Here is a 20,975-nt window from a genome sequence, read left to right on the forward strand (position 1 = left end):
GAAGGAGTGTGAAGAAGCCTTCGTCAAGCTGAAGGAGTATTTGGCGAGCCCGCCGGTTTTGTGCAAACCGCTGGTGGGAACCCCTCTCAGGTTGAATTTTGCTGTAACTGAGAGGGCGGTGAGTGCGGTGCTCGCCCAGGACCAAGATCAGGCTCAAAAGCCCATTTATTTTGTTAGTAAGGTGCTGCAGGGGCCCGAAACGAGATATCAGGCCCTGGAGAAGGCTGCACTGGCAGTAGTCTTTTCGGCGAGGAGGTTACGCCACTATTTCCATAGCTTCACGATACTGGTGATGACCAACTTGCCCATCCAGAAGGTCTTGAAGAAGCCTGACGTTGCTGGGAGGATGGTAAAGTGGGCAGTGGAGCTGTCGGAGTTTGATATTAAGTATGAGCCCCGAGGCCCGATCAAGGGGCAGATCTTCGCAGATTACGTGGTCGAGCTCTCGTCTGAAGCGGCACGAGTTGAGGGGTATGATTTCCGTTGGGTGCTTTCGGTGGACGGATCGTCGAACCAGCAGGGTAGCGGTGCTGGAGTCATCTTGGAGGGACCCAACGGCGTGCTGATCGAACAATCCTTGAGGTTTGCCTACAAGGCCAGCAATAATCAAGCAGAATATGAGGCGCTGATCGCCGGTATCTTGCTGGCTAAGGAGATGGGAGCCAGGGTGCTGATGGCTAAGAGTGACTCGCTGTTGGTCACGGGACAAGTAACAGGCGAGTTCCAGGCTAAAGATCCACAAATGGCGGCTTACCTGGAGTATGTACAGGAATTGAAGAGTTCCTTTGCCTCCTTTGAAGTGGTGCATGTGCCCAGAGAGCAGAATGCCCGAGCTGACTTGCTAGCTAAGCTCGCCAGTTCAGGCAAGGGGGGTAGGCCGAGGACGGTGATTCAAGAAACTCTGAAGACGCCAAGAGCATTTGTGGCAGATCACCTGGTTCTTAAGATAAGCAAGTCGACGGAGAAAGCGGCGAGAAGTCATAGGTCCCTGACTCAAGAGACTTTGAGGTCGCCAAGAATAAGAGCATGTCGGGGGGAGAGGGTGAACATGACGCAGGTCTGCGCTACGCATGAGCCAGACACCTGGGTAACACAGTACAAGCGATGCCTGGCGGATGGCCTTCTCCCGCTGGATCCGACGGAGGCTAGGAAGGTAAAGAAGAATTCTAGCAAGTTCACAATGATTGATGGCGAGCTGTACAGGTTTGGGTTCACTCACCCACTCCTGGAATGTGTGCACGGGGAAAAATGTACAAGAATTATGGCAGAGCTCCATGAAGGGATATGCGGAAGCCACGTCGGGGGTCGAGCTCTGGCCGCAAGGACTCTCCGTGCAGGTTACTACTGGCCAACAATGAGAGAAGATTGCAAGAGGTATGTGTTAATATATTTAATTTTCTATTTTTATTATTATTGGGCTTTGTTTGTTTGACCCAACTTTCCTTTTTCTGTTTCAGCTAGGTCTTAATCTTTTTCTTATATATACACCATGTATTTTACTCTCTAATATACAAGTGAATAAAAGTTTCTTTTATATTTATTTTTCTCTACAATTAGGGTTCATCAAAACCTCTCTTTGTTCATTACGATTACGTGCGATTACGTACGCTACATTAAAGCATCACATCAGACAAGGAATATTCATCTTCATTTACTGTAATATGGTATCAGAGCCATTTCGAGCTTATCCTAGCGAGTATTTGTTGGGCCTATCGTGCCACCCGCTATCGGGCCGCTATCGGACCACCCAAAATATATAGTCCCACGCACGAGCTTCTATCTATCACTCTCGGCGTGAGGGGGGTGTGTTGGAGATCCAACATCGACTAAAGATAAAGACATTTCATAATATATAAGTGGGTGCAAACGTCAACCCTATGAGCCGGTTTTATGTGGTTGAGTTAGGCTTAAAGTCCACTTCGTAATATGGTATCAGAGCTCTTCGAATGAAGAGTTTTGCTGCGCTTCTCTCTGATTTTTATTTCCTACTCCATTACTTGATAACATCACTCCTCATGAAAAGTTGTTTGGAAAACCATATGACATTTCCTTTCTAAAAGTGTTTGGTTGTCTTTGTTATGCTAGTACCATTACTGCACATAGGAAAAAATTAGATGATAGATCTATCAAAGGTATTTTTCTTGGCTTCCCGCAAAATACAAAAGGTTATATTATCTTAAATTTAAAGTTTCATAGCATAGAGATATCAAGACATGTAATCTTTCATGAAAACCACTTTCCATATAAATTGGACAGTGGCTTGCCTAAGGACCCTAACACTTTATCTCTCCCTATTTCTAATGCATATAATTCTGCTTTTGATTTTTTTTCTGATACTGCACCTCCTGTCGAGCCATGTGCCTCTACTCCTGCACCCAATATTGTTCCTCCACCAGCCTCATTATCCTATGATCTTCCAACAAATAGTGCCTCTGCTCCTGCATCCAACATTGCACCTCCATCAGAATTATCACCGCCTGCATCTCCAGGAAGCATCTCACCCCAATTTCCAAGAAGATCAGCTCGTCCTCACCGACAACCTGCCTATCTTGCAGATTTCCACACTGCAACCAACACTGTAAGTAGTAGATATCCTATTCATAATTACTTGTCTTACAATTCCTTATCTTCCAATTTTAGAAATGTTATTTCCTCTATCAATTCTCATCCTGAACCTCGGACATATAACGAAGCATCCAAACATGCTTCTTGGCAATCTGCCATGCAAGATGAGCTTCAAGCTCTTGCTGCTAACAATACTTGGCAACTTACCCCTCTCCCTCCAGGAAAGAAAACTATTGGTTGTAAATGGGTATATAAAATCAAATACCATTCTAATGGCACTGTTGAGCGCCACAAAGCTAGAGTTGTTGCCAAAGGGTTTACCCAACTTGAACGACTTGATTTCTTAGACACTTTTGCACCTGTTGCTAAACTCACTACCCTCCGCCTTCTGCTTGCTATTGCCACTACCAAAAATTGGATTTTAAAACAACTTGATGTCAATAATGCATTTCTTCATGGTGATCTCCATGAAGAGATATACATGACCCCCCCACCTGGCCTCTCTCTTCCTTCTCCCCAGCATGTTTGCAAGCTTCAACGGTCTTTGTATGGCCTTCGTCAAGCTGGTCGCCAATGGTACGCCAAACTTTCTACTTTTCTTTTATCAAATAATTACTCTATTTCTGTTGCTGATCACTCTCTTTTTCTTAAATATAATAATGATAAACTCACTGTTATTCTTGTTTATGTTGATGACTTGCTCTTAACTGGTGATGACACGGAGGAAATCAATACAATTACTGCATCCCTTCACCATCACTTCAAGATAAAAAATTTAGGTAATCTCACTTACTTTTTGGGACTGGAAATTGCTCGCAACAGTACTGGTCTTCATTTAAGTCAACGCAAGTATACTCTTGATCTCCTTCAAGAAACTGGCATGCTTGACTCTGCACCTGTGGCCACTCCTATGACTCACACCTCCCGTCTCTCTCCCGACCAAGGCTCACCTCTCGATGCTGATGCCACTTCTCAATACAGAAGACTCCTTGGACGTCTAATTTACTTAACCAACACGCGACCAGACATCGCCTTCGCTGTCCACAATTTAAGCCAATTCATATCTGCACCCACAACTCATCATCAGCAAGCTGTCTCACGTCTTTTGCGTTACCTCAAGGGCACCCCTGGTGAAGGACTATATTTTTCTCACACTAGTTCACTTCACCTTTGTGGTTTTAGTGACTCTGACTGGGCAACATGTCCTACCACACGCAAATCTGTCATTGGATATTCCATCTACTTAGGAGACTCCCTAATATCATGGAAATCAAAGAAGCAGTCAACTATCTCCCGCAGCTCCTCTGAAGCCGAGTATAGAGCCCTTGCCACCACCACATGTGAGTTACAATGGTTGTCTTACCTCCTTCAGGATTTACATCTTCCTCTCTCCCAGCCTGCAACCCTGTACTGTGACAACAAATCTGCCCTTCAAATAGCTTCCAATCAAGTTTTTCATGAACGAACCAAGCATATCGAAATTGATTGCCACCTAGTTCGTGAAAAACTTAACTCTGGTCTCCTCAAACTACTACCCATTACTTCTGCAATGCAAGTTGCTGACATATTCACCAAGCCCCTTGCTTCCGCACAATTCTCTACTCTCAAATCCAAGCTGGGCCTGACAAATATCTACTCCCCAGCTTGAGGCGGGGTGTTAATATATTTAATTTTCTATTTTTTATTATTATTGGGCTTTGTTTGTTTGACCCAACTTTCCTTTTTCTGTTTCAGCTAGGTCTTAATCTTTTTCTTATATATACACCATGTATTTTACTCTCTAATATACAAGTGAATAAAAGTTTCTTTTATATTTATTTTTCTCTACAATTAGGGTTCATCAAAACCTCTCTTTCTTCATTACGATTACGTGCGATTACTTACGCTACATTAAAGCATCACATCAGACAAGGAATATTCATCTTCATTTATTGTAATAGTATGCGCAGTGCTGCAAACAATGCCAACAGCACGCCGATTGGCACAAGGCGCCTCCCGAGGAGTTGAAGTCGATTTACAGCCCTTGGCCGTTTCATACATGGGGAATCTACATCCTGGGACCGTTTCCCCTGGCGATCAAGCAGATGAAGTACTTGGTGGTGGCGATTGAATATTTCACCAAGTGGATCGAAGCAGAACCAGTGGCCCAGATCACCGCACACAAGATTGAGGGTTTCGTGTGGAAGAACATTGTGTGCCGGTTTGGTGTGCCCAAGCGCCTGGTGTCGGACAATGGGACTCAGTTTGCAAGTCACCTGTTGAAGAAGCTGTGCGAAGGGGTGGGAATTCAACAAGTGTTTTCATCCGTCGAGCACCCTTAGACGAATGGCCAAGTAGAGTCAGCCAATCGGGTGTTGCTAAGAGGTTTGAAGAGAAGACTAGAGAAAGCCAAAGGAAGTTGGGCTGAGGAGGTACCCCGTATAGTCTGGGCGTACCACACCACCGAGCAGTCAGGAACCCATGAGACCCCGTTCAGCTTGGTCTATGGATGCGACGCAATGATTCCAGTAGAGATCCAGGAGAGCTCGCCGAGATTCCAAAACTTCGTGGAGGAAGACTCGAATGAGGAGAGAAGGTTGAACCTGGACCTACTGGATGAGGTCAAGGAAGAGGCGAGATTAAAAGCTGAGGCGGTGAAGAGAAGGATTGAACGAAGATATAACTCGAAGGTGATGCCAAGACAGTTCAGAGAGGGCGACCTGGTGATGAGGAAAGCCCACCAGTACGAGATGGAGAATAAGTTGTCGCCTAAGTGGACGGGACCGTTCAGAATAACCGAGGCGCTCGGGAACGGCGCCTACCGCTTAGAAACATTGGAAGGAGGGGCAATTCCTCGCACTTGGAACGCCACGCACCTCAAGTTATATTACAGTTAAGAACTTTGTAAGTACAGACAAACACGAAGTTATATTACAATGTCTCTGTTAAAACAGTTTGAAGGGGGCACTCTTTTTTCCCTAAGGAGGGTTTTTAATGAGGTCACCCAATAAAAGAAGAGTTTTCGAAGTTTAAGTTGTTTTAGATTGCATGCTTGTTGTTTTCCGAAAGTTTTGAAGAAAGACTTTGTCACTTATATGTGATTTAAGGCAAGTTAGAGATATATTGCATGCTTTCTAAAAAGTTTCTAAGTCCCCATCGTCTTTCGGCGATTGGCGGCATCAGTTAAAGTTAAAGTCCTCATCGTCTTTCGGCGATCGGAGGCACCAGTTAAAGACCTCAACGCCCTCGCACGTCTTGAGGCGAGATAAAGACCTCCTCGCCGTCGAGCGAGTGCAGGCGAGGAAGAGTAAAAAGTCCTCAGTGTTTCTGGGGGAGAGAAGATGTAACCCCTGGGGCAATGTAGAGGCACCAGCAAAAAGTCCTCAGTGTTTCTGGGGGAGAGAAGATGTAACCCCCGGGGCAATGTAGAGGCACGAGTTAAAGACCTTCTCGCCGATGAGCGAGTTCAGGCGAGTTAAAGACCTTCTCGCAGATGAGCGAGTTCAGGCGAGTTAAAGACCTTCTCGCCGACGAGCGAGTTCAGGCAAGAGAAAATCCTTCTCGTCTTGAACGAGTTCAGGTATGGTGTGAAGGGTGGAAGAAGTTTGGAGGGTGGCTAAGGTAGGTTCGAAGAGAACGCCTAACCATCCGGTCTCTTGTTCTGAAGCTCAGGGAGGTGGAGAAGGATCCGAAAGGCGCCTCTACCCCCAGATAAAGGAACAATGGCCAAGTTGTGAAGCCAAGAGGAAGCTGATATCGCCAAGAGTTTTTGGCGACCAGGAGAAATTCAAGCAATAGCGAGAAAGTCAAGACCCGTTTTGATAAGGCGGATCAGATGAGCGGTGTCTTAAGCCATTAGTTGAGTTGAAGTTCGTTATTTGAAGAGCGATTTTACGCTAAGGTTCATTACCTTGAAATTACAAGTTGTTAGAGTGTTATTGTTCGAAAGTCGGCGGTTCGAAGCAGTTAAGTATACATTTGCGCTTACGAAATTACTAAGCTAATTTCTGTGAAGTAAAATTATACAAGGGGGGATAAAGCAGACAGAGAAGTTATAAGAAGAAGTACAAAAGCTTTGTAATAAAGTGCGATTAGTTCAAGGTACATATAGAGAAAAAGGGAAAGTCTATTACAATTATGTATAAGGAGAAATCATAAGAATCGTGGATGGAGGGAAGCAATCAATCTTCAGAAGGAACAACCTTCCCGTCCACCACCTCATTGTTGAGAGACACCATGGTAAGATCCAAGTCGGGGTACAGGCAGGCGAACTATTCCCGGGCGACCTCGAATCCAGCAGCAAGAATCTGGGCAGAGCTCAGCTCAAGTTCTTCGATCTGTTTCTTTAGCCCCTCGTTCTGCTGCTTCAGCTCTTCAGCTTGTTTCTTAAGTTCTTCAATTGTTTCCCGAGCTTGAAGAAGGTCTTCAGCAACCTTCCCGTTCTCTTCGTTGGCTTCAGCGAGCTTGGCCACGGTGTCGTCTCTCTCCTTCTCCACCTTCCCCAAGAAGACCTCCCGATCGGCTGACCTTTTCTCGAGGTTCTTTACCTTGGCGGCGTCTGCTTTGATCAACTCCTCCAGGTCAGCCACTTTGACGCGATAGGGTACCAGCTTGCTCTCCAGCTCGATCTTCTCTTGAGCCAAAAGCTGCACCTTATGTCGTAGATCGGTGGCCTCCTTGCGTGCCACCCGGAGCTCGGTGCTCATGGCATCTTCTACTCGGGAGTGGTCGATTTCGGCGAGTGTTAGGTTGCAGGATAACCTCTCCGCCTCGATCCTTATGCTGCGATTCTCCGTTCGGAGTGTGAAGATGTCATCTTGGAGCTTCTTGGTGGAACTCTCCACAGCTTTGGATATGATGGAGGGGAAATCCTCCGCCATCATCTTCAGTTTTGCTGAGAAGGGCTCCCACACCCTTTTGCCCTCAAGAGAGAGGTTTGCTCGTGGAGGCACCGGGGGGGCTTGTTGTTGGTTCTCGCCGCCACCTTCTTGAGTTGGTTGTGGAATGAGCGCTTCTTGGCGTGGTGGCGACGTCGGGGATTCAGTGATGAGGATTGGAGAGTTGTGAGCACCTTCGTCCCCGACTGGTGCAGCGTTTGCAGTTGAGGCGTGTGAAGGAGGACCCTCTCCAGCTGATACATAAGGCGTGGAGGCGCTCGGGGGGTTCTCCATGAAGTTAGGCTCGGCGGCCTCAACCACAGGAAGTGCGGACGCCAGAGGAACCGCTTGGACTGGCGAGGTGGGAGCTGGGGCAGGAAGCAATGTTGGAGGTGGAGCTGGTGTGGAAGGTGGTGTTGATGTTGGAGGAGGAGGTGGAGCAGAGGGTGAAGAAGGCGCCACCCTCTTCCTCTTGGTGATGAGGCCATCTTCAGTCGCCTCATCGTCTTCTTCTTCTTCCTCATGAACCACTTGAGGGGTCTTCCTCTTTGGTTTCCTGAGGATAAGCTTTTTGCGCTGATTGGCGGGCTGGGCCTCAGAAGGAGTTGGGCCTTTGGGTGGCGATCTGCCCTGTGCGGTGGCGATCTGCCCTGTGCGGCGGCGATCTCCACCACTGAGTTTGGCACGGTCTGGGAACCCGATGCCAACCCGTGGGCTCGGGCGAGCGCCCTCAGTTCAGCTAATTTTCCCTGGCCCAACATACGATCTGCATAATGCAAAGATACATGGGTTAGTTCAGAGAGGAAGGTAAACACATAAGTCACGTATGCAGCAAAAGCAAATAAGTGGTGCAGAAAATAAAACCAAAGTCTTGTGCACAACACACAAGACGCCCAGAAACAGTTAGCAGAAGTAACGACAAGTGTAATGACTTAGATACTGAGGCGAGCTCTAACCTATGCGAACTTCGAGTTGATCTTCGAAGAACTCGAAGGAGATGAGCGTAGTGGTGAGGAAGGTGATATTGGCGTCTGCCACGCTTTTCCAAAAGAAGCACAGATCCTTGTCCAAAGCACCCATGCTGTCAGGACTTCTTGGCCTCCTGAAGCTTCCCTTGGACTTTTTGCTCCCCTTGTTTACCCAATACAAGGGGAAGCCGTCGAGCAGTGAGGCGTCCTTGTCGTTTGGGCGCACCTGGACAAACTTGCCCTTCTAGTCTTTGTAAGATTGCTGAAAGATAGAAAGGATTGACCTCCCAGCAATCCCGTTAAGACTCACCCACAGGCGATCTCCTGGGTGTTTGGCTTCAAAGAGGAAGAGAAAGACGTCCACTGACGCTGGCAGCCCCAGATGGTCGCACATGATCTGGAACGCCCGCACGAACGCCCAGCTGTTGGGATGGAGCTGGGCGGCGACGATGTTGAGCTCGGTAAGTAGCTCTCTTTCGAAACGAGTGAAGGGAAACCTAAGTTTCACCTTCTTGAACAAAGTGGTGTATACGAAGCAGAACAACCCGCCGTTGTTCCCTTTGTCGTCGGCACACACTGGCATGTCGGGGGGGCAAGGTAGCACCATCATCTTGTCGTCGTGCTCCTTGTGGAACGACAAGTGAGGCTCGTCCCCTTTCTTCAATCGGAGAACTGCCCCAGCAGAGTTCACTGAGGAGGTTTCCTTCAACAAGGTCGGGGTGGCCCATGGGTATAATCTTTTGAAGTCTGGGGAAGGAACGGAGGCTCCTCTAGCGACGGGTGGAGTAGCCTGAGCCAGGTTAGGGCGGGAAGTTGCAGGCCTCTCAGCCTGGGAGGAAGAAGCACCAAGTGCTCGCGATGGGTTGGGAGCATGAGATGAAGGGTTTCGTGACGAGGGAGGAGGATTTGGGGTGATCTTTGAGCGAGCCATCGCGGAAACTGCAAAGGAAAAGAGAAGAAAAGGTGATTAGGGTTCGCAGAGGCTGACTCGATCGTGAAAGAAGGGTGAAAAACGAACGAATGAAGGTTCGTTGTAACGAAGACGAAGCCCTAAGTTACGAGAAAGGAGAAATAGAAGAAACAGCCCATAGCGTATGCACCAGACAGTTAATGGATGATGCGAATCGGTTAAAATGCAGGAAAAATCAGCAGAAGAAGTAAAGGAAGTACCTTTTTATGATCGGAAGAACGATGAAGGAGGTTGGGGATTCAGGAGGTTGGGGATTCAGGAGGTTGAAGAGAGTCGAGAGCTTTTGCAGAAGAAACTTGGAGCGTTTGAAAAAACGAAGAAGTGATGGAACAGTAGAAGCGAAATGGGTTTAAGGGTTTTTCGAATGGGTTTGAGAAGCGCAAACGACAATTAAAGGTAACCGTTGATAAAGCCACGTGTCGAGCGATTGGAGGAGTGTTTGGTGGAGCGTCAGGAAAGCAGAAAGTACAACCGCTTGGAATTCTGCGCCAGCGCCACGTAGATCGGTATTGACGTGACTCCTTTAGTCTTTTCGCTGGACAAGTCTTCGCTTAAGACTGGGGGGCTTGTGTACCGCCCTGGTAGTCGGAAGTGATGACGTGGCATCAAGCTATTGTATAGGCGTGTTGCTGGGACGCCTGGCTGGCAGAAGGAAAGGAAGTCGGGGGCCTCGTGTAGTCGCCAGTTATTAAGTTGGCGTGCTCCGATCTCCAGCACACCAGAACCGGCGGTCACCGGGTTAAAGATGAAGTCGCCAGATGTAAACCCAGGCGACCAAGTGATTAGAGATCGCCGAAACAAGGACATCGCCGGAGATGAAGGCAGATAGACATTTCCCAGCTGGCCAGAGGATGAGGTCGGGGGACAGTTTGCTTGAGCATACACGGTGAAACAGGTGGTGCAGATCATGAAGGCAGCCGGCGAGACCACAGGGAAGGTGTGTACGAGGGCACCCTAACTCGCCAATCCAGTAGAGATCGCGCTCCAAGACAACTATGCACTGAGTAGTATCATGCATAAGTAACTTAGCCAAAGGAGAGTCAGAAGTAGCGCCCAAGTCAAGGATGCTCCAGATGATGGCACGTGTACAGCTGGATGCGAGCCACGTGTCCAGGTGTGTAACTGCCAGGAGAGAGAAAGTGTCCAGGTATATAAGAGTTCTCAACGAACTTCTGAGGTACGCACGTTCAGATTGTCTTCTTTACGCTTGCGAGTTCTTGAGTATACTGAGAGAGAACTGGTTCACGGTTCCTTAGAGTTCTTGAGTGTTACTCTTAGTAATTGGTGGTTCAGTCCCTGACTTGGGCGTTGGAGTGCGATCGACCGCAGCGACGCCGTTTCGTCTTTTGCAGGTTCTTGAGGTGGATCGCGGCGAAGGACAGAGGCAAACACGGTGCATACGTCGATCTGAGTTTGACGAGGCAAAGCTCCAGCGTTTTGGTCAACAGGCAGGATCAATAAGGAAGGAAAACACCTTGGAGGTGAAAGGATAAGACCCATGTCAATTTGGCCTTCTTTGTCTTTTTCATTTTTACTTGTGGTAGGTGGGTGAATTAAGTCTTGTTTGACATTGTTTATCTTTAAGATTTGCTTTTGTGGACAATGAAGAGCGATGTGCCCAAAACCTAAACATTTAAAACGTTTGATATTTGAAGTTTTGGTAGGTGACTTAGGAGTAGAAGGATTTGTAGTAGAAACTTTTTTTGGAAACAAGGTTTGTTTGGAAAAAGTGGAAGGAGAAATTTGAGTAGAAATTTTGTTTGCATCCTTCCTAGAAGAGTTGTAGAAATCATCATCATGAGTATTTTTGAAAGTTTTTTTCAAAAGATATGATTCCACCTTGATGGCTTTGTGAAACACTCTCTTTAAAGAAGAGTACTTTTTTAATTCTACAAAGTCTCTAATATCTCTTCTCAAACCACGTACAAACCATTTAATCTTTGACTCTTCATTAGCATGCATATTCATTTTAGTCAAAGTTGTTTCAAAATCTTTAAAGTATTCATCTACCATCCTATGTCCTTGAGGAAGCCTTTGGAACTTCAACAAGTGTTCCTTCCTAGAAGGAGGAACAAACCTCGCGTGCATACACTCTTTCAAATCATTCCAAGAAACCACGGGAGGTCTCTTGCGATATATAATGTCCATTACAATTTTATGCCACCATTCTTTGGCAAAATCTAAAAATTCTAAAGTGGCTAGCTTATATTTGTGCTCATCTAGGATCGCATGGAGGTCAAAAATCTGTTCACATTTAGCCTCCCAATCTAGATACACATTAGGATCACTATCCCCATTGAAACAAGGAAGCTTGACCGAAGGTAGCCTAGCCTTTGCATCTTGGTAGTAGCCATTTCCATGGTGATGTCTCTCCCCTTGGTTGTGATGTCTATGTCCATGGTATTGGGGTGGAGTTCGCCTTCTCCTATGGTCCTCTTCACGGCCTAAATCATTTGAAGAACCTCTTGAAGAAGGTCTATGTGAATGATGCCCATCATGGATAGAGTGAGATGGCCTAGCTTGTTGCACCTCCATCTTTTGCAATTTCTCTTCCAAACACCTAATGGTGCGTTGAGCTTCATGCAATTCACCAAGGACCGAAGCTTTGGAAGGAGAATGTTGTTTGTAAGATGCACCACTTGAATAGCCAGCCATTTGCAAATGAAAACAGCAAACACACAAAAACAGCAAATAAGTCAAGAAACAAAGTTAGCAAAAAAATGAATTTGGCACCCAAATTGCCGAAGTAAATTTGGCCAGAAAGAGGTCACTCTCAAAGAAATAATGTCCTGCACCAATCTGATCTTGAGGTCTTGGAATCCTCAAATGAAATATGTCAAAGCAAGGCACACCAATCTCAAAGCCAACCACAACAAAACCAATGAAGCAATAAAGACAAACAAGAAAAGGTATAAGCAATAAAAGGCTAGAACAAAAGGAATACTAGATGTAAGACAAACTCAAAGATTAAAGAACAATAGACAAGCAAGAAAATAAGGAACTCAATGAAAAAGTAGGCACACAAAAGAATACCTAAAGAAAAGCACTAGAGTAGATGAAGAAAAACAAAAAATAAGCTACAGGAAAATATTTTTTTATGCAAACTGTGCTTGATGTTCACTGATTTAACTGGAACGACATAAAGCGAACTGGATTATGAAATTTTAACCACACAAACTTCAAGATCTTATCTCAAAACTGGCACTGGAATCACTTAAAAACAGTAAGCCAATTAATTGAGATAAATTTTTCAAAATCGCTGCCAGATTACCATATTTTTTTCGGCAGAATTGTACACTTTTTGTATTTTATTTATCATTTTTTGTGTACTTTGAATTTTTGAGTACTTCTTTTTTCTATTCTTTTATAACACGTTGAAGAACACAAATCAAGAATTTCAGAATTTTCCAGAGAGTAAATCAATTGCAATAAGGAAAAACAGTAAGCACGTTTTCAGAAAAATAGAGGAATCCTAATAGGAATGAAAAACAGAATTATGAACTAGCAAAGACATAATGGAAAATGATGTATATGAACTTGTATAGGTCTAGAATACAAGTATGAACTCAATTCTAAAACAGAAAATGCACAAAGGATCAAATATCAAACTCAGAAAAGTATATGACACCAAAGCAAGAAACAAAAAATTCAATATAAGTACTACAAGAAGTGATGACAATTATGGAAAAACAAGACTAAGACAAAACTTGTATGGATTCAAAAAGGAAAATACTCAAACATATGATAGGCAAAATAAAGAAAACAGCAACAAAACTCAAATAAGCCTAAAAACAGAAATGTAAATTGCAAGAATTAAAGAGCTCTTGAAATAAAGTGCAACAAAACTCAAATTTAAACAAGAATAAACCTAAGACTCATGATACCACATGATATGATTCCAATAGCACAATATGAATGATTCTTGACATTCTTAGGAATCCTCTTGAGTTGGATATGACATAGGCACTTTATCATAGAATTGGATCAAGGTTCTATGAACAAGAACTCACCAAAACTAGTACCAAAACCCAAACTCACTTGGAAGTTCCATGTATTGTCAAATTGAACCGATTAAAATGGAACAAAAGGCAAGATTACCGAATAGAAATGCTGGAAACTTAAAAGCACCGAACCAAAATCAAACAAAAGAAGAACAGCCAACTGAAAATTGAAAAAGCCGAACCAAAAAAGGCAAGAACACAAGCTAAGACTTGAACATAAAAAGAGAAGGAAGCAAGGAGAAGAGAAAGCTCATGAAGATGGAGGAATGGTTGGATGATCACGCCACTTAGAGGATGGTGACTCCAAGATGAGTGTGCAAGCCGCCACTTGAGGTAACCATTGAACTCTCAAGATAAGACTAGTGAAGAAGGCACAAAGCTCTCCAATGCTCTCTCAAAAATTGAGTATAGTTTCTCTAATCAAAATTCAAATCTGAATTGTACAAGCTAAGCACCTTTATTTATAGCCTAGAGGTGCTAAAAAATAGGTGGGAAATTTCAAATAAACTCATTTGAAATTCCCACCAAAAACAAGTCACATGGGAGGTGTGACCTTTTTCTACCATGACACCTCCTAAAAACTACACCTACACCACTCTCCTAAGTCACATGGACAATGTGACTTTATTTTACATTTTTAGACTCCTTTATTTAATAACCACACCTCCTAAAACTATACAAGAGTATTTCAAAGCTTGGCCTTGCCCCTCATGGGATGGACTTGGGCTCTTTGTCTTTGGCCTTCTTGGGCTTGGGCTTGGGCTTTGGGCTTGGACCTCATCTTTATTTTATGTCTTCTTTTAATTTTGAGAAGACTAGAAGGAAGAACTTCAAATGTGAGGGTGGATGTCCTCTTCCTCCATTAATAAAAGCCTCATTTATTTGATTCTCTCACATCCCGCAGGTCAGCCCTTGTGAAAACGAGGTCTGACTCCCACGGGTCGTCCGGAGATTCTTCTGCAACCAAATTTACTGACCTTACGTATTTCTTTCGTTGGGAGGCAGTGGGTCCTCCTCCGGAAAAGCCGCCAGAGATGGTGTGCACTTCTCCATGAGTGGGGACTTCATCCGCTTGACCTTCCTCTAGCGTAGCCGCGACTGGGGCCGCAGTGGACCCAGCGAGATAATCTTTCAAAAATCCATTCTTCACGAGCTCATCCAACTGATAGCCCAGTGCCAAGCAATTCTTAATATGGTGTCCGAATGCTTCGTGAAATTCGCACCACGATTCCTTGTGAGGTCCCAGTACCTTGTCTGACTTCACTGGTGGCCTCAATCTGTCAGCTATGTTGGGCACAACGATGAGGTCTTTAAGTTTTACCACAAAGTTGTGCCTTAGAGGTCTATTGACCTCTCTCCCTCCTTCTGACCTACCCTTAGGTTGGGTTCTCCTTGTCTCGTAGGTGCGCCTCCTATCTTGATTCTTTCTTTCTGTGGTGGCCTCGTGGACTCTGGTGGGTTGTGCACGTATCTGTGCTCTGGGGCGTGTAGGTGCAGCTGTCATGCATTTCTCGTACGCCTCACCCTCAGAGGCAATGTGTTCTTCCGCCCGACGCCTTACTTCAGCAAAAGTTTTGGGGCGGCTGCGATTGAGTGATTTGCTGAAAGATCCAGGACTCACCCCCTTCCTGAATGCATACACGATCCAGGTACCCACTTTCACCACCTGCGCTCCGAAGCGGCTTATGTACTCTTTCAAGGTCTCCCCTTGATATTGTTTTACGTCGAAAAGGTCGTATGAGACTGGGGCTGGGGCCCTGTTAGCCAAATACTGCTCTCTAAATAGCCACGACAGTTGTGCGAAAGATGTGATGTGACCCTCTGGGAGGCTGATGACCCAGTCCATGGCCATCCCAGTCAAAGTGCTCATAAAGAGTTTGCATCTTACGGCATCAGAACCGCCTACTTATCTGGGTTTTGAGAACTGGAACTGAAAACTTTGAGTAGTGGGATTGATGTTTTATATCGGGCCCCACGGTGGGCGCCAAATGTTCCTGCTGGTTGACCACGGTCGTCTTCGCACGTGGCTTGTCCTCACGAGCTAAGGCAGCTTCGTTCTGCTCCATCTGCGAATAACTGAAAAGAAGTGAACAAATGGGCTCCTTCACGGTCGTTTGCACTCCGAAGATCAAGTCAACTAGCGAGAAACATCAAAGGTGACACACCCTCTGAAGGTGGTCGAGAACTATACTGAATCACTGAAACTGTGTTTCCCTAATCGTCTTGTGCTCACAGTGGGTGCACAGCAAAAGCAACTAGGGTTTGTGCTCTATGTAAACTGCGAGAATTAGGTAAAAAAAACTCGGATCCCTTTCAAATGTCCCAAGGTCCCTTTTTATACATCTCTCGTGTTTAAAACGCGTTAAAGCACATTGAAAGCGTATAAAAATATTCCTTGGAACGTTCGAATCTTAACTGAATTAGCGCGTACCTTGGCAAACTTTCACTAAAACATTTAATGAACACGTGCTTATTGCCACGTGTTCTTCTGACTTGATCGTTTATTCTGAGCAGAGGGTCCCTCAGCGCCGTAACCCAACTGAGGGTTATTCCATTGCGTGAGCCCTCTCTCCTCGAAGTGCTTCTGGCGCGTGGGGTGACTTCCTGGGTGTCAACTCATGCGTCCCAATCTCTAGTCACTCACTTTGGGAGTGTGTCTACCTTTCTCTCGTACCACCACGTGGTTCTCCCCTGGGCGCGGCCTCCTAATGGGTCGTATCTGTCTCAGGGTTTCCCAGTGGTGGTGTGGGTACCTCACGAGTCAGGTTACCCCCCACTGATACTAGAACTTATGGCTTTGAAGCCACCTTTTTCTTTTCTTCATTGTTGTTCTGAGCTATCAGAGCCCAAGGCTTTCTCACGGTGTCGCCCCCTCCATGTTCTTCCCTACCCATGGGTATCGGGGGGTAACACCGTCGATATCTTAATCTTGACTGTTTCTTTACCTGGCGACGCCTCTCTTGGGCGATGCCCTTGCGAGGCGACGCCTTTCTTGGGCGACGCCTTTACGAGGCGACGCCTTCCTGGGGCGACGCCTTTGCGAGGCGACGCCTTTCTTGGGCGATGCCCAAGCGATCAACCTGTTGACCTCCCTTCCCGTCTTTGGGGCCCTCGAGCGGTCCCACCATGTGTTGACTTTGACTTTGACATTTGGTCAACGCCTCGAGCCTCCCTTCCCTTTTCGGGACCCCGCGATAACTCGCTACACAACACTACTTCACGATCGTTTTTCTAGGTACTTTAATTTTTTTTTTAGAGGGCAGCAAAAAAAAAATAGCAAGAAAAAGGTGAACTCGTGGTTTGATTGTCTAGGCCAGGAAGAAGAAGAAAAACAGAACACAAAAAAGAAATACAAAAGGAAGTGCAACATGGGAGTTGAGGTACAACATGAATGAACAAGGTAGGGCAATATTGTCAAATTCATTAAAAATAGGTAGAAATTTATTTTTGATCCAATTTTTTTGTGGAATCTTGTGTTTGTGTATATTTGAGGTAGGAGTCCTTAGATCGAAGAGAATAGTGATAGATTTGGTGTTTCCAAAAATTAACGTGACAAAACTTCAAACGGTCAGAACTTTTGATAGAGAAGTCAGATGGAGACGCGTAAAAAATGAAAGTTGTTCGAAATGACGTAACGAATCTAGTTGCCAATTCCCGAAGGGCCCCAAACGCGATAACTCACTGAACTCATTGTTTGATTGTTTAAGCCAGAAAGAAAAACAGAACAGAAAAAAGAAATACAAAAAGAAGTGCAACACGAGGACTTCCGAAGAGGTCACCCATCCTAGTACTACTCTCGTCCAAGCACGCTTAGCAGCGGAGTTCTGATGGGATCCGGTGCATTAGTGTTGGTATGATCGCACCTGTCAAGTGTAGCAAGATCAATGCCTATATGGGTTTGCAAGTGGGCTTCAGTTTCAAAATGGATGGACCCCGAACGCGATAACTCGTTACACAACACTATTTCACGATCGTTTTTCTAGGTACTTTAATTCTCTTATTTAGAGGGTCAGCAAAAAAAAAATAGCATGAAAAAGGAGAACTCGTGGTTTGATTGTCTATGTAAGGAAGAAGAAGAAAAAGAGAACACAAAAAAGAAATACAAAAAGAAGTGCAACATGGGTGTTGAGGTACAACATGAATGAAAATGGTAGGGCAATATTGTAAAATTCATTAAAAAAAGGTAGAAATTGATTTTTTATCTAGTTTTTTTGTGGAATCTTGTTTTTGTGTATATTTGATGTAGGAGTCCGAAGAAAATAGTGATAGATTTGGTGTTTCCAAAAATTAACGTGACAAAAATTGAAACGGTCATAACTTTTGATAGAGAAGTCAGATGGAGACGCGTAAAAAATGAAAGTTGTTCGAAATGACGTAACGAATCTAGTTGCAAATTCCCGAAGCACCCCGAAAGCGATAACTCACTGAACACATGGTTTGATTGTCTACGCAAAGAAGAAAAAGAAAACACAAAAAAGAAATAGAAAAAGAAGTGCAACACGAGGACTTCCCAGGAGGTCACCCATCCTAGTACTACTCTCTCCCAAGCACACTTGCCTGCGGAGTTCTGATGGGATCCAGTGCAATAGTATTGGTATGATCCCACCTGTCAAATGTAGCAAGATCAATGCCTATATGGGTTTGCAACTGGGCTTTAGTTTCAAAATGGATGGACCCCGAACGTGATAACTTGCTACACAACACTATTTCACGATCGTTTTTCTAGTTACTTTAATTTTTTTATTTAGAGCGTCGGAAAAAAAAAAACACGAAAAAGGTGAACTCGTGGTTTGATTTTCTAGGCCAGGAAGAAGAAGAAAAACACAACACATTAAAGAAATACAAAAAGAAGAGCAACATGGGTGTTGAGGTACAACATGAATGAACAAGGTAGGGCAATATTGTAAAATTCATTAAAAATAGGTAGAAATATATTTTTGATCCAAATTTTTTTGTGGAATCTTGTTTTTATGTATATTTGATGTAGGAGTCCTTAGATCGAAGAGAATAGTGCTAAATTTGGTGTTTCCAAAAATTAACGTGACAAAACTTTAAACTATCATAACTTTTGATATAGAAGTCAGATGGAGACGCGTAAAAAATGAAAGTTGTTCGAAATGACGTAACGAATCTAGTTACCAATTCTTGAAGCACCCCGAACGCGATAACTCACTAAACTCATGGTTTGATTGTGTATTCCAGGAAGAGAGATAGAACAGAAAAAAGAAATACAAAAAGAAGTGCAACACGAGGACTTCCCAGGAGGTCACCCATCCTAGTACTACTTTCGCCCGAGCACGCTTCACAGCGGAGTTCGGATGGCATCGGGTGCATTAGTGCTAGTATGATCGCTCCTGTCAAGTGTGGAAGATCAATGCCTATATGGGTTTGCAACTGGGCTTCAGTTTCAAAATGGTTGGACCCCAAACGCGCTAACTCGCTACACAACACTATTTCATGATCGTTTTTCTAGGTACATTAATTTTTTTATTTAGAGGGTCAGCAAAAAAAAAATAGCATGAAAAAGGTGAACTCGTGGTTTGATTTTCTAGGCCAGGAAGAAGAAGAAAAACACAACACAAAAAAGAAATACAAAAAGAAGAGCAACGTGGGTGTTGAGGTACAACATGAATGAACAAGGTAGGGCAATATTATAAAATTCATCAAAAATAGGTAGAAATATATTTTTTGATCCAAATTTGTTGTGGAATCTTGTTTTTCTGTATATTTGATGTAGGAGTCCTTAGATCGAAGAGAATAGTGATAGATTTGGTGTTTCCAAAAATTAACGTGACAAAACTTTAATCTGTCATAACTTTTGATAGAAAAGTCAAATGGAGACGCGTAAAAAATGAAAGTTGTTCGAAATGACGTAACGAATCTAGTTACCAATTCCCGAAGCACCCCGAACGCGATAACTCACTGAACTCATGGTTTGATTGTGTATTCCAGGAAGAGAGATAGAACACAAAAAAGAAATACGAAAAGAAGTGCAACACGAGGACTTCCCAGGAGGTCACCCATCCTAGTACTACTCTCGCCCAAGCAAGCTTCTCTGCGAAGTTCTGATGGGATTCGGTGCATTAGTGCTGCTATGATCGTACCTGTCAAGTGTAGCAAGATCAATGCCTATATGGTTTGTAACTGGGCTTAAGTTTCAAAATGGCTGGACCCCGAACGCGATAACTCGCTACACAACACTATTTCACGATCGTTTTTCTAGGTACTTTAATTTTTTTATTTAGACGGTCAGCAAAAAAAAAAAAATAGCATGTAAAAGGTGAACTCGTGGTTTGATTTTCTAGGCCAGGAAGAAGAAGAAAAACACAACACAAAAAAGAAATACAAAAAGAAGAGCAACATGGGTGTTGAGGTACAACATGAATGAACAAGGTAGGGCAATATTGTAAAATTCATCAAAAATAGGTAGAAATATATTTTTGATCCAAATTTTTTGTGGAATCTTGTTTTTGTGTATATTTGATGTAGGAGTCCTTAGATCGAAGAGAATAGTGATAGATTTGGTGTTTCCAAAAATTAACGTGACAAAACTTTAAACTGTCATAACTTTTGATAGAGAAGTCAGATGGAGACGCGTAAAAAAGGAAAGTTGTTCGAAATGACGTAACGAATGTAGTTACCAATTCCCGAAGCACCCCGAACGCGATAACTCACTGAACTCATGGTTTGATTGTGTATGCCAGGAAGAGAGATAGAACACAAAAAAGAAATACAAAAAGATGTGCAACACGGGACTTCCCAGGAGGTCACCCATCCTAGTACTACTTTCGCCCGAGCACGCTTCACAGCGGAGTTCGGATGGCATCGGGTGCATTAGTGCTAGTAAGATCGCTCCTGTCAAGTGTGGAAGATCAATGCCTATATGGGTTTGCAACTGGGCTTCAGTTTCAAAATGGTTGGACCCCAAACGCGCTAACTCGCTACACAACACTATTTCACGATCGTTTTTCTAGGTACATTAATTTTTTTATTTAGAGGGTCAGCAAAAAAAAAATAGCACGAAAAAGGTGAACTCGTGGTTTGATTTTCTAGGCCAGGAAGAAGAAGAAAAACACAACACAAAAAAGAAATACAAAAAGAAGAGCAACATGGGTGTTGAGGTACAACATGAATGAACAAGGTAGGGCAATATTGTAAAATTCATTAAAAATAGGTAGAAATATATTTTTGATCCAAATTTTTTGTGGAATCTTGTTTTTGTGTATATTTGATGTAGGAGTCCTTAGATCGAAGAGAATAGTGATAGATTTGGTGTTTCCAAAAATTAACGTGACAAAACTTTAAACTGTCATAACTTTTGATAGAAAAGTCAGATGGAGACACGTAAAAAATGAAAGTTGTTCGAAATGACGTAACGAATCTAGTTACCAATTCCCGAAGCACCTCGAACGCGATAACTCACTGAACTCATGGTTTGATTGTGTATGCCAGGAAGAGAGATAGAACACAAAAAAGAAATACAAAAAGAAGTGCAACACGAGGACTTCCCAGGAGGTCACCCATCCTAGTACTACTCTCGCCCAAGCAAGCTTCTCTGCGGAGTTCTGATGGGATTCGGTGCATTAATGCTGCTATGATCGTACCTGTCAAGTGT

General features: G+C 44.1%; 1 protein-coding gene, 4 non-coding genes and 2 pseudogenes across 5 annotated transcripts; all 7 read right to left on the minus strand.

Annotated features, from left to right (window-relative positions):
• Nucleotides 1–14,234: 14,234 nt before the first annotated feature.
• Nucleotides 14,235–15,212, minus strand: LOC137833283 (uncharacterized). The gene has a single exon (XM_068641642.1). It carries the CDS (start codon nt 15,210–15,212, stop codon nt 14,235–14,237), a length of 978 nt encoding a protein of 325 aa, XP_068497743.1.
• Nucleotides 15,213–17,106: 1,894 nt separating this feature from the next.
• On the minus strand, nt 17,107–17,225 carry LOC137833642 (5S ribosomal RNA). Its single transcript, XR_011084739.1, has one exon. It is a non-coding gene; the product is annotated as a 5S ribosomal RNA (ribosomal RNA).
• A 624-nt stretch (nt 17,226–17,849) lies between these two features.
• Nucleotides 17,850–17,968, minus strand: LOC137833679 (5S ribosomal RNA). The gene has a single exon (XR_011084774.1). It is a non-coding gene; the product is annotated as a 5S ribosomal RNA (ribosomal RNA).
• A 629-nt stretch (nt 17,969–18,597) lies between these two features.
• Nucleotides 18,598–18,716, minus strand: LOC137833682 (5S ribosomal RNA; annotated as a pseudogene).
• A 631-nt stretch (nt 18,717–19,347) lies between these two features.
• LOC137833670 (5S ribosomal RNA) lies at nt 19,348–19,466 on the minus strand. Its single transcript, XR_011084765.1, has one exon. It is a non-coding gene; the product is annotated as a 5S ribosomal RNA (ribosomal RNA).
• Nucleotides 19,467–20,099: 633 nt separating this feature from the next.
• LOC137833698 (5S ribosomal RNA) lies at nt 20,100–20,217 on the minus strand (annotated as a pseudogene).
• A 630-nt stretch (nt 20,218–20,847) lies between these two features.
• Nucleotides 20,848–20,966, minus strand: LOC137833675 (5S ribosomal RNA). Its single transcript, XR_011084770.1, has one exon. It is a non-coding gene; the product is annotated as a 5S ribosomal RNA (ribosomal RNA).
• Between the last annotated feature and the right edge of the window lie 9 nt (nt 20,967–20,975).

This window comes from Phaseolus vulgaris, chromosome 6 (genome assembly GCF_000499845.2).
Source record: "Phaseolus vulgaris cultivar G19833 chromosome 6, P. vulgaris v2.0, whole genome shotgun sequence".
Lineage (NCBI taxonomy): Eukaryota > Viridiplantae > Streptophyta > Magnoliopsida > Fabales > Fabaceae > Phaseolus > Phaseolus vulgaris.